Source organism: Haliotis rufescens, unplaced genomic scaffold, assembly GCF_023055435.1.
Source record: "Haliotis rufescens isolate VD_foot unplaced genomic scaffold, xgHalRufe1.0.p SCAF_23, whole genome shotgun sequence".
NCBI classification, from domain to species: domain Eukaryota; kingdom Metazoa; phylum Mollusca; class Gastropoda; order Lepetellida; family Haliotidae; genus Haliotis; species Haliotis rufescens.
Genome location: NW_025963924.1, coordinates 11079670 through 11093975, shown reverse-complemented (window position 1 = coordinate 11093975; position 14306 = coordinate 11079670). Strand labels below are relative to the sequence as shown.

At 42.0% G+C, this 14306-nt stretch overlaps 1 protein-coding gene across 1 annotated transcript in view; it reads left to right on the top strand.

Annotated features, from left to right (window-relative positions):
- The window catches only part of LOC124133067, a 32830-nt gene that overhangs the window by 11482 nt on the left and 7042 nt on the right, over positions 1-14306 (top strand). The window contains exons 10-13 of the mRNA XM_046497292.2: positions 9484-9615; positions 10205-10395; positions 11497-11582; positions 13644-13860. Coding sequence (XP_046353248.2) covers positions 9484-9615; positions 10205-10395; positions 11497-11582; positions 13644-13860 — 626 coding nt within the window. The remainder of the gene's footprint in view (positions 1-9483; positions 9616-10204; positions 10396-11496; positions 11583-13643; positions 13861-14306) is intronic.

Sequence of the window (14306 nt, the reverse complement as noted above, 5' to 3'; positions counted from 1 at the left end):
AGATCGCCTGACTTTATACCTTGTATATGAAAGTTTGGGCGTTAGATTAAAGATTACGACCGCGTCTTATGGTAAAGTCTGTGTTTTAAAGTGAAGATCGCTTGACCTTATACCTTGTATATGAACGTTTGGGCGTTAGATTCAAGATTACGACCGCGTCTTATAGTAAAGTCTGTGTTTTAAAGTGAAGATCGCCTGACCTTATACCTTGTATATGAAAGTTTGGGCGTTAGATTAAAGATTACGACCGCGTCTTATAGTTAAGTCTGTGTTTTAAAGTGAAGATCGCCTGACTTTATACCTTGTATATGAAAGTTTGGGCGTTAGATTAAAGATTACGACCGCGTCTTATAGTAAAGTCTGTGTTTTAAAGTGAAGATCGCCTGACTTTATACCTTGTATATGAAAGTTTGGGCGTTAGATTCAAGATTACGACCGCGTCTTATAGTAAAGTCTGTGTTTTAAAGTGAAGATTGCCTGACCTTATACCTTGTATATGAAAGTTTGGGCGTTAGATTAAAGATTACGACCGCGTTTAATAGTAAAGTCTGTGTTTTAAAGTGAAGATCGCCTGACCTTATACCTTGTATATGAAAGTTTGGGCGTTAGATTAAAGATTACGACCGCGTTTAATAGTAAAGTCTGTGTTTTAAAGTGAAGATCGCCTGACCTTATACCTTGTATATGAAAGTTTGGGCGTTAGATTGAAGATTACGACCGCACAATAAGGTAAATTATGGGTGTTGGAGAAAAGTTTACGACCTCACCTTACAATAAAATCTGGATTTTAGTAAAAAAATTCGCGTAAAACAATTTTTAGACTAGTTAGTCCGATTGACCAAAGAAACGGCAGCCTTTGAGGGCCATATGTTTTGTGTTTTTTTCTTGAAATTTCAAGATACTAAGTTGAAAGTTTAAGATTATAAGTTGAAATTTCAACATAGTATCTTGAAATTTTAACTTAGTATCTTGAAATTTCAAGATACTAAATTTAAATTTCAAGATGCTATGGTGAAATTTCAAGATGCTGGGTTTAAATTTATACTAAATTTAAATTTGAAGATGCTTTGTTGAAATTTCAAGATGCTATGTTAAAATTTCAAGATACTAAGTTGAAATTTTAAGATATATACAAAGTTGAAATTACAAGATAATGATCTTGAAATTTCAAAATAATAAGTTGAAATTTTAAGATATTCATTTGAAATTTCAACGTATAAATCTTGAAATTTCAACTTACTATCTTGAAATTTCAAGAAAAAACAAACAGAACAAGTTTCCCTTAAAGGCTTCCGTACATAGGTCAATACAGGTCAATATAAATATGCTCTGTGTCATACACAACTCATGGACACAGTTCAGTAGCTTCATGATAAAAGAGTAACTTTGTCTCGATGAACACAAGGATTTCCGACCTATGAGTTTCATTTCGTATTACTTGCTGTACCGAGTCGCCGAACCTAAAGTCAGGCCTGGGGATAAAAATAAGTGAATTCTCAATTTAAATCTATTAACGCCTAGTCTGATAACCGCGTCTCCGAATAACAAATCATCAATAGTTTCCTGCATTACTCAGACAAGTCGTACATGAATCCACGATGACTCGTAATCGTTCGCTCACGGGTACGGGTGGCAACAGAGAGCTTGAAATTTATAACTGCATTATCCCCAACTGTGACATCACCTCCAGTGCTTCATGACTCATTGTGACATCATGATAATGGTGTACAGTAACGAGCTCCACTTCCTTTTGCTTTTGGGTACGAAAGGCCCGGTCGTCTAAGGCGCCGCAATTCGCTGGTCAGAGTTGCGTCCCTTGGGCACGCAAGAATCCTATGACTATTGGTTGGAATCCCTGTTCGCCTAAATGTTTCTAGCACACTTCGTCGCAGTGGTGACTCAGCATAACACCACTGCCACAGGCTAATTTGCATATCACGTGACCGGACTTTTCTCTTGATGGTAAACAAACGCGCTTTTTCAGAAATCAGTATAGAACGGACTAATGCAAGCATTTGGGGGCGCTTTACATATTGTTTTGCATAACTATATAGATATGCTACTACAATTGCGACAGTGAGTTGCATGACAATATATATTTATGCATCAAAGTGACCGTGTCTCTAGCTCTCCGTTGGGCTTCGATGACAGCACGTGGAGCCGTACAACCAATGTAAACATAGGATAACTACGCAAAAACAAGTTGATTTTTACGTATTTGCATACTTTCTCAATGAAAGTTAACCATTCTTTGACATTTGTTTATGAAAATGTGTAGACTTGTCAAACATGAAACGGATGAAAAGCATATGCAATATCTTGAATGGACTGTGAAAAGATGTGACGAATCGTCACATGGCGCTGGCCTGTCGCAGAGGTACTATGCTAGCTGGCTGCCGGCCGCATGGAACTCTGGGTAGGAGAGTGTGTTTCTAGGTTTGTCAGCACTATACCGTGTTCGTGGTATCACCAAAGTGGTAAATGTTTGAGACCTGCATTACTTCAGGCTTTCCGCCCACATTAAACCGACACGATATAACTGGAATACTGTTAAATGCGGCGTTAAACCCAACTCACTCACTCACTCACTCACTCACTAATTGTTCTCTTAAATAATATTCATAGCTTCACCGGTACACCAATCAATTGCAACAGTTGACATTTCACAAAAATTGAAATTGTATGGGGAGTTTCTCATACTACCGAACCAATGTTTTTACACCAAAATAATTAAAGGGACCAATTTCGTTTTTATTACAACCACCTACCCAAAAGAAATAATTCTGTAGATCAACCAATAAAAAGACGACCATATTGAGTATGTCGCCTCCACTGCAGGAAATCGACGCATCCTACAAAAGCACACTGGCTTAGATAGTGCATCATCCAATACCCTCGTGGTCACATTAACCTCCGATGTAGATCTTAATCTATAGATTCACTCATATATTATAGATGGCATTCTTTATCCTTCATCCTCAGATAAATCAGCACAAAAAAACAGGATTTCGAACTGGCATCGCGCAGGATATGTGGAAGATAAAATTGGTTTTGTATTGATTTTCGGGTATATAATAATTACTCACGTTATTGCAACATTGCAATATTTCATGGCGTCCTTGGCATAAAACTCTTCATTGGCCGGACATTGCTTAGACTGATGGATAGTAGCATCATATGCAGAATATGTAACAGTTGTGAAGTAACGGCAGGAGCATCTAACTGACGTTTCGATTCTCCGTCCACAACACATGTTACCCATCAACAGATTAGGAAAACCTATGAAGTATCACTGAGTATGGGAAAGTGGAACATAAAAACATGAACCATTATTCTTCCGAAACGGAGCTTCCTTTGAAAATATTTTTAACATAATGGTTCATCGGTCTTCTTCGTGTATTTCTTGGATGGATGTGTTGCTTAATGTAAGAGACAAAGTTCTTAGACATGTTATGGAACTATTTTTGGTTCAGAGACCCAGTCCACGTAGCGTGTGTCCTCCTCGCACCTAAACACTCGAGGTATTAATGACCCCTGTCTTACCTGGCCGTGTTCATCTAGGCAAGTACACAGTACGACTTCCGTAAAATTAAAAGCAAAACAGTCGGTAATGTCCCTCGGAGAATACTGTTTCAGCGTCTGTCGTGTTCAGCATCCTCATCAAACGGAATCAATAGATATAGACGGGTTCCAGTCTTTGGGAGGGAAGCAGTTGGCTGTAATTGCTTCCAAGTATGTCATTGACATTGACACGGGCGTGGACAGCACTTGTGTGACAGGGTACCGTTAACAAAGCGATCTTAACACTAAGGTGGTCGTAACTCCCATACCTCCACATAGACTTACGACAGTCGTAGCGCTAAGGTTGTTTTTACAACGGCACCCTGGTTCTTTGCGTGAGTGAGTGAGTGAGTGATGGGGTTTTATTCTGATCTTGAGCTGATAAAGCCCCGGTGAGATTCTGAGAATAGTTCAAAGCTGACACTAAAGTAGAGTACATGTGAGAAATGGGACTTTGCAAACTGCGATCTTAGCGTAACTTCCATGGCTTGACCTAGACGTGCGATCTCTTTGTGGGACGAGACCCTGGTCTTCCTTGGCACTCGCACGCCCATAAGAGAGAGTGAGTTGAATTTCACGTATGCGGCATAAATTGACGCAGGTCGTACACGTGTCTATTTTTTATGAAACCAAAGAGCACGAGTTTGGTGCTAAGAAACCAGGGATCGGGATAGGGGTAACTCTAGGATTCGAACCTACGACCATCAAATTCTGGCACCTAAGATAGCATTGGAGGTGTTACGTTGAGTAAGGATAGAACAGGTTCTACCTCAAATCTCAAAGGGTAATGTGTTGAACAGGTTTGGCTGAAATGCATATGCTGTATAAATAACGTTCCTGTTTATGTCTCACACATGTCTTTGGGCAAGCATCTGAGCGAAAGTCATACACCATAATATAGTCTGCAGGAATTAATACCAAAATTCATTATACGTGTTAAATCGTAATATTTTTTATGAATTTCACTTCATTTTTTTATGAATTTCTCCACAGATTCATATTATTGTAGTGCCCCTCTCAGATTATCGTTGACGTGAGACGCCGCAATTCGTGAGACATGCATCACTTCGGGCTTCCCCCCCCCCCCCCCCCCCCCCCCCCCCCCCCCCCCCCACAGTAAGCTGACACGCCGTGATATAACTGGAATACTGTTAAAAGCGGCGTCTAACCCAACTGACTCACTCACTCATGCTAGAACGTGTTCTACCTCAAATCTCAACGGGTTATGTGTTGAACGTGTTAAGCTGAAATACATAACTATATAACCTGTATGTGTATGCCTTACCTACATGTATATCGTTGGTCACATATGTAGCGAATTTTATAATCTGTAGGAATTAATATCAAATTTATTTCAATTTATGATTTCTCTACAGATTCCTGTTATTGTCGTGCCAGAGTCTTCCATCTAACGATAGGAGCCGCGTCGCGCAGCGCAGCGAGAATATCACCGAACTAATGTCAAACCAGTCGAAATTATAATCCATAATAAGCGGACTTTAAATCCGGGAAGAAAAAGACGATCCATATCTCAATACTTGGAGTGTTGTTTCCCTTTAAGTTTAACGCGTTCCACTAAACATGCATTGAATTAAACACAGCGTGAGCAAGGGGGTCAAGACTTTCTGTTGAACGCTGTACACGGGTTACTTTAGCCGTCTTATCGTGGTTCAAAATCACTACTGTGTAGTTAATAGTTCAGACTGGCATACAGGAAGGGAGTGGGTATTTTTTTATGCCGCTTGTATCCATATTCCAGCAATATCACGACTTGGAACACCTGAAACAGGCTTCACACATTGTACCGATGTGTGAAATCGAACCCGGACATTCGGCATGACAAGCGAACGCTTTACCCACTCGGCTACCCCACCGCCCCAGAACGTTCATAGGTATAGAAGTAGGAAAGACGTTATCTTATCAAAGTCGATTTTTAAAGCATATCACTGGGGTCTTTATCATTCGGTACCATTTTACTTTGAAAAACATCATGTGGGGTTGCTTAAAAAAGCAACTTTGGAATGGAAAATATCTGCAGCAATGCAGAACCGAAATTGACACGCAAAGAACATTTTTAAAAACTTAAACTTACGGGCTAATTTCGTGGGTCGGTCAGTGTTGAGAAACAAGGAACAAGTTTATGTTTTTATTGGGACTTGAACAGATTATTGGATGAAACTGTGAATTATTTGCGATGATCAATTACTTATATCTTAAAGATCTTAACGTGGCTAAATTCAATTTCGACATTTAATCAATTACTTGAAGAAAGCAATAAATGATCAGAATACAATTAGGAGTAAAATGTTCACTTCAATCAACCCAATCAAGATTTCTTGTTCAAACAATTCCATCTGCTAACGCTGGGCATACAACTATTCTCGAGCGAGTTCATCAAAATGACAAATTCCTTTATCACATGGTTTCCACATTGAATTCCAGTAGAGAAACCAATTCACAGAGCGTATATAGCGTGCTTAGATCCCGGATCGAATTGTTCATTAATGCGATATCATCACTCTGCTTATGACTACACGTCTATATTCAATCACTTCCATGTCAGCTGTCTGGTGTTTCTAGCAAATAGTCAATTCTAGCAATCAGGAATATCTAATGACTTGTGATTACAATCGCTGCTTGTCGGCGAGGTTCTTGTTGCGTGGAATTAACGGAAAACCGACCTCCACCTCGTCACATACCGACTAGTCCATTCAAAGGGTGTGTTGGCAGTCAACTTGGCATAGTGCACGTGTAAATCATGCGTCACATACCGACTAGTCCATTCAAAGAGGGATGTAGGCAGCCAACTAGACACAGTGCGCGTGTAAATCATGCGCCAAATACCGACTAGTCCATTGAAAGAGGGATGTAGGCAGTCAACTGGGCATATAGTGTACGTGTAGTTCATGCGTCACATATCGAATAGTCCACTCAAAGAGGGATGTAGGCAGTCAATTAGACATATGGTGCACGCATTAACCATGCGTCACATCCCGAATAGTCCATTCAAGGAGGGATGTAGGCAGTCAATTAGACATATGGTGCACGCGTAAACCATGCGTCACATCCCGAATAGTCCATTCAAGGAGGGATGTAGGCTGTTAACCCATCACAGCGCACGTGTAAATCATGCATCACATACATAATAGCCCATCCAAAGAGGGGTGAATCTGTCCAAAGGAAAATGTTCATACTTCTGTTTATACATGTACCTCGACGACTCCAATGTAATATATTTAATATGATCAATTCCTCACCACCAAATATAAAGAAGAGTTATGTCAAAGCCAAGAGTGACACATTGTTCATGTTCTTTAGACTTTATTTCCAAATAATAATCACATTATGTTTCACTTTCTGATCTAAGAATGGTACAAACATCACACAATAAAACCATGACTTGGTGTTCAACGATGGAGACCACGTTTCCCTCGCACACTGACCTGACATGAAGGTACACTGAAAACGAGGACTAGAAATACGTGGTCCTTATGCTGATGAGCAAAATGTAAATGTAATGTTTAATCGTGGACCCTTCTTTTCTAATCTTATCCAAATACTCCAATACTCTACAAAGATGCCTCTCTTAACCTTATGAGGATATGCTCTTGCTTGCCAGCCGGAATCACATTATCATTAGCTTGGCTCTGCCAGAACTATACCCGTTCTTTGGGTTACCTTGATCTTGACAAACGTGTTAATCTTTGACTTAACCGAAACGTCGTTTAAAGTGACGTTAACGTCATTCACAAATCAAACTCATTAAGACATTCAAAATTCGAATAATATTCGATTTCCCTGTTCACACTTATATCAACGTTGAAAACGGAGTTAGATTCGCTTTGGGTTGGATATATACAACATCGTTTCGCCAAGAGTTTATCTATAGTGTGGCAATCCGATACATGCTTAACAATCTACACAAATTCACGCGAACACTTTAATATCCCTTGCACTATACACGGCTCCCGTTGAACGCTGTGAATCCCCATACTTACTGTAAGCTGATGCCAAGCCATAAATCGCCAATCTAAAAAGTTAAGCCCAAACCGTACAACATTTAATTCGCAATAATTCTCGTCAACTGGAACAACGTTAGAAAGCAACGAACCGCAATAGCCCCGTAATCCAAACACCCTTAAAAGAACAAATCTAAAACGTTTTACGTGTTTGCCTTCTAATTTAGAACTAACGTAAGCTAACTATGGGAAATTAGTGCACTTTATCGGACGCCATCCATATTTCTTTGAAACGGTAATCATGCAATATTGGGTCCTAATCTTGTCAGATTTGCGCGCAGTTTAGAATACGACCAATGGAAAGATTAACCTTTGGCAGGACAGGGCCCCGCTGATGATTAACATGATTAGAGTCCCTGGCATGACACGTTCAGAAAGGAAATGTCATATTTTGGTTGACACGACAGTTATTGACTTTCGTTAAACCTAGTTACAGGCTGGCTGGTATTGATGGAATCTCAAACCTGCCAAGGCAGCCGGTAAAAATGTGTCATTAGATTTGTTAATCTACTCAAAAAGATAGGCATGTTTTTCTGGTATTGACTCTCTTGGTCGAAATCAATTTACGAATGTTTTACGATAGAATAATTCGTAATTTCCATTTGAAAAAGCACGGCTGGTTAAGAGTTTGTGTAAAAATGTATGGAACTTCTTTGGTCGAGTAAAACCATTTGTATTATTTGGCAAACTGGCGGTTTCCTCTTGTGATACTGGTTATGGTCTGTGTGTAACACTTCGAAACTTCAGACTTTATCAGTCTTTTTTACAAATAACCCATTTGTATTTGTTGGAGCGTTTGATAAAGTACTGGGTTCAACACTCTTAAAAATACATTATAGTGGTTTCGGATTAGAAACAGTTGATGGTGTGTAATAATCATAGACAATTAGGTATCGTCGATTTCATCACGCCGTAAAGCTCCCATCAACGATTAGACTATATGTTTTATTATCGTTCATGTTACATTTATTTGAACATGCTAATGTAACAAGGGAACAATTTGTTGTCTTACAAGTCCGCGTTATTCTGCTTGGAGTCGTGTAAATGACGTTAGCGCTTAATATGACGTTACCGCTTTAAATGACGTTAAACGTGCATCGACTTTCTGCGGCCTGTCGCTGTGAAAGGTGACAATTAACTTTCCAAACCACTTATCAATGCCAATATACTCGTCATACACTTTAGCGGATCTCCCGTGTTGTTGGTGCTGTCGTGCTTAACGTTATAATGTATGTTCCAGTGAGGGGTCTGCGGCGGAAGGACGATGCTTGAATTTATTGTCATGTCCCTTGTTGCTTCTACTGAAATGTTTAACGTTATAACGTTTATTAGATTGGGGGGCCTCGGCGGGTTGACGTTGTTTGTGGTCGCTGTGGTGCTGCTACTGTAGTGTTTAACGTCATAACGTATGTTATGTTGGACGTCAACGACGCGTGAACGTTGCTTATATTCACTGTGATGCTGCTACTGTTGTGTTAAACGTCATAACGTATGTTATGTTGGACGTCAACGTTGCTTATATTCACTGTAATGCTGCTACTGTTGTGTTAAACGTCAAAACGTATGTTACACTGGAGGTCCACGACGCGTGAACGTTGCTTATATTCACTGTGATGCTGCTACCGTTGTGTTTAACGTCATAATGTCTGTTACACTGGAGGTCCAAGACGCGTATACGTTGCTTATATTCACTGTGATGCTGCTACCGTTGTGTTTAACGTCATAATGTCTGTTACACTGGAGGTCCACGACGCGTGAATGTTGCTTATATTCACTGTGATGCTGCTACTGTTGTGTTTAACGTCATAACGTCTGTTATATTGGACGTCCACGACGCGTGATCGTTGCTATAATTCACCGGGTGCCGTTACTGTTGTCTTTAACGTCAGAACGTCTGTTACAGTGAAGGGTCCACGGCGAGTGAACGTGCTGATGCAAAGAGGAGGGAGCGAGTTGCGCGACCACCTCCACAGGGTAATGAATCAGTGTCGCATGCAAGGCAAAGTCGGGTACGCCAAAGACTTGGATGAAACCGGTGAGTACAGTTGGAAGTTTTTGTGTATTCGTGTATTATTTTTTTCATATTAAGCCATCTGTACATATATAGTTCTCATTGTGCATTGAGAGAACCCCGTTGGCGCTTTCACAGTGCCTGCGTGTGTAGTCACACAAAACTATAACAAGTCTTCTACTGTGCTTCAAAACAGTGAATATCATATTAAATTGAATAATTATATGTCCTACCTCATTTCATTATTGTGTTGGTTGTTTAACACCGCACTCAGCAATATTACAGCTCTATGCCGGCGGTCTTTAATTTATCGAGTCTGGACTAGACAATCCAGTGATTGACAGTATGCCAAGTCAGCGAGCCTGACCACCCGATCCCGTCAATCGCTTCTTACGACAAGCTGGGCTGCTGAAGAATTCTAAGCCGGATATTTACATGGGGTGTTCTTCTTTAAAAATAAAGCTAAGACATATGTATTCAATGAATCCCTAGCCGACTTTAAACGTCCGGCATCTGTAACATGTCATGTTTCGTTTAGAAAGTGTTTTGTAATAATACAAAAAGGAATAATGGTGCCATACCGATCTCAAACTGTTCTTTTTTTTAACTGTAGATTCGTCCATTGATTTTTTGTCTCACTACCGACTGGTTGATCCTGGAAAACTGGAGGGATATGCGCGCGCATTTGTGGTGGAAGACCGTGACCTTGACACTGTTATCAACTTCCTGGAGACTCAAACGGCACTTGATGGCGTGACGAGCATCCAACACATGACCTCCAAACAGATACAATATGTTCTCAAGGTCGGTGGTATAGATGACGTCATCATGAGGCTAAATAAGTCCAGATTGTAATTCTAGAACAAAAGTGAAGTGGGTAGCCTTGCTTGAAGGCTGTACTGAAACAAAAGTCCAATGGATGTGTAGTTATCCTATTCCCAATGGGCAAATCTGGATGTGTGGACTCTAAGGACTCCAATCTCTTATAGTGACAACTTGTTCTTATTATGTACTTCATCTAAAACTTATAATTTAAACTAAAAATTATTGCCTTAGAAATTTGTGCAAGTCTATGGAGTTGGCTCAAACATCAGATTCTCCATGATTATGTGTTTTGGTTGTTAGAACCATACCCATCCTCGTGGATTTTGCCAAAGTAGTAAATGTCAATGAACTACGTCATTAAGGACTTTTCTCCAAGATGAAATGCCGTGATAAAATCGGAAGATTTTTCCAAGTGGCGTTAAACAAAGCTCACTCGCTTACTTCAGCTGAACAAAAACCAAATGCAGAGTATGAGTGAGTGAGTTGGTTTTACGCCGCTTTTAGCAATATTCCAGCAATATCACCGAGGGGGACACCCGAAATGACCCATGTGGGGAATCGAACCCGGGTCTTTAACACTTTAAGAACAACCCTAAAAGTTTAGTCCAAGCTACATATTAATACATCGGATCCAAAGTGATATAAGAAAATGAGTGTTTTCCTTAATAAGTTGTTTTTTTCAAAAGTGGGCCCCGTTTCAAGTGACCGCAGCGTCAGAACTTGAACTTTTATGTACAACAGTGGCTGCCCTGCAACGGGTCATTGTTTGGCCACTCTTGTGTCGATACTAGTAAAAAAACAGACCTGCCCTGTTAACCTACTTGAAGTGTAAATGTAAATCGACTTCCGATTAACAGGCACTGGGATCACTTTTTATCATTTCCTCTGGGTTAGGGGAGGGGGGGCTTCTGTCGAAAGAACACCACCATCTGAGGTTTGAGTACCGTGTTTGTCTGTGTCATGATCGCCCACCCCTCCAGTCTATCACTCCTCTGCACGAAAGGCTCCGCAGTTGTCCGTAGACTGTAGAACAAGGACATCACAGAAATAAAAAACTATATATTTCTTTGTTTTATTCAGGTGTTGGACATAGATGATGCTAGTCAGGTGACATTCCGTATGTTCGCTGTGATCACGGCTCTGTGCGAGCGGGTTACACAGATGGAGTAAGTACCTCACATATACGCCACATCTGTCACATTCAGCACAGCAGCGATATCGATTGTGCATTTAGAATGACAAGTTCACCTGAAAAGCTCTTTTCGCTTCTTTTTCTCACTGAGATGTATTAACGCGGCAACGCTCCTGAGTAGAGAGCATACGCTGTGCAGCAATACTCCTGGGAAGAGTACATACGCTGTGCAGCAACACTCCTGAGTAGAGTGCATACGCTGTGCAGCAATACTCCTGGGAAGAGTACATACGCTGTGCAGCAACACTCCTGAGTAGAGTGCATACGCTGTGCAGCAATACTCCTGGGTAGAGTGCATACGCTGTGCAACAACACTCCTGGGTAGAGTGCATACGCTGTGCAACAACACTCCTAAGTAAGGTGCATACGCTGTGCAGCAACTCTCCTAAGTAGAGTGCATACGCTGTGCAACAACGCGCCTGAGTAGAGTGCATACGCCGGTGCCGCAATACTCCTGGGTAGAGTGCATACGCTGTGCAACAACACTCCTGGGTAGAGTGCATACGCTGTGCAACAACACTCCTAAGTAAGGTGCATACGCTGTGCAGCAACTCTCCTAAGTAGAGTGCATACGCTGGTGCAGCAACTCTCCTGAGTAGAGTGCATACGCTGTGCAACAACACTCCTGGGTCGAGTGCATACGCTGTGCAACAACACTCCTAAGTAGAGTGCATACGCTGTGCAGCAACTCTCCTAAGTAAAGTGCATACGCTGGTGCAGCAACTCTCCTAAGTAGAGTGCATACGCTGTGCAACAACACTCCTAAGTAAGGTGCATACGCTGTGCAGCAACTCTCCTAAGTAGAGTGCATACGCTGGTGCAGCAACGCGCCTGAGTAGAGTGCATACGCCGGTGCCGCAATACTCCTGGGTAGAGTGCATACGCTGTGCAACAACACTCCTGGGTAGAGTGCATACGCTGTGCAACAACACTCCTAAGTAAGGTGCATACGCTGTGCAGCAACTCTCCTAAGTAGAGTGCATACGCTGGTGCAGCAACTCTCCTGAGTAGAGTGCATACGCTGTGCAACAACACTCCTGGGTCGAGTGCATACGCTGTGCAACAACACTCCTAAGTAGAGTGCATACGCTGTGCAGCAACTCTCCTAAGTAAAGTGCATACGCTGGTGCAGCAACTCTCCTAAGTAGAGTGCATACGCTGTGCAACAACACTCCTAAGTAAGGTGCATACGCTGTGCAGCAACTCTCCTAAGTAGAGTGCATACGCTGGTGCAGCAACTCTCCTGAGTAGAGAGCATACGCTGTGCAACAACACTCCTGGGTCGAGTGCATACGCTGTGCAACAACACTCCTAAGTAGAGTGCATACGCTGTGCAGCAACTCTCCTAAGTAGAGGGCATACGCTGGTGCAGCAACTCTCCTAAGTAGAGTGCATACGCTGTGCAGCAACTCTCCTAAGTAGAGTGCATACGCTGGTGCAGCAACTCTCCTGAGTAGAGAGTATACGCTGGTCCAGCAACACCTCTGAGTAGTGAACATACGCTGTGCAGCAACCCTCTTGAGTAGAGTGCATACGCTGTGCAGCAACACTCCCGAGTAGTGAACATCTATGTGCAGCAACACTCCTGAGTAGTGTACATATGCTGTGCAGCAACCCTCTTGAGTAGAATGCATACGCTGTGCAGCAACACTCTTGAGTAGAATGCATACGCTGGTGCAGCAACACTCTTGAGTAGAATGCATACGCTGGTGCAGCAACGCTTCTGAGTAGAGTGCATACGCTGTGCAGCAACACTCCCGAGTAGTGTACATACGCTGTGCAGCAACACTCCCGAGTAGTGTACATACGATGGTGCAGCAAATTACAAACGCAGGATGCCGATGCCCAGGTCATCCTTTTATGAAGGGGCTGTTTTATAAAATACATTTTTGTGGTGTCCCGGGTGTTTGTAATTAAGCTATATTCTGTCTCAAAATATAAAACAATGCATAATGGACATCCTGTTAGTTATAGTCGGGTCGACATTAACTTGCTCATCGTTGCTGGAATAATTTGAAAACCTTGTTCTCCCCAGCTCCATCAGCAAGCATTATCTCGAGATCTGCAACCTGGCTGACATTGAGCGGAAGTTGGACTTGTACAAGGCGATGTTCTACCACAACGTGGGTTCTGACAGACAGACGAACTTCATCACATCGGAGTCGCTGAAGATCGAGCTGATCGCAGGAGGACTCAACTGGAAGCAGCAGGAGTACATCATGGAGAAGATGGAGCCGAACTCGTGGGGGGAGGTGAGTGTCGGCAACGTCATCTACGCGCACCTCATACCACGGGAATTATGTTTCTTAAGGCCATGGGACGAGGTGGGTGAGGTGAAATGGAGTTTAAGGTTGCGTTTAAGATTGTTGATGCACGTCTGTGTGTGTGTGAGTCTGTCTGTCTTGTTCTAGTCTAGATTTGTGCCGGTTGTATAGTCCCACCCCACAGAGAGACCATGCCGCAGTTTAGTGTGTGGGAGTAGGGTTTAACGCTGCTTTGAACAGTATTGAAGAATATCACGGCGTATGAGCTTGATATTAGAAGAAAGCCCAAAGTGATGCAGGTCTTATACGTTTACCACTTTGGTGAAACCTTGCGAACACGGGTATGGTGCTGATAAACCTAGAAACATAATCGGGGCGAACAGGGTTCTAACCCACGATCATAGATTTCTGGCATGCTCAAGTGACCCAACTCT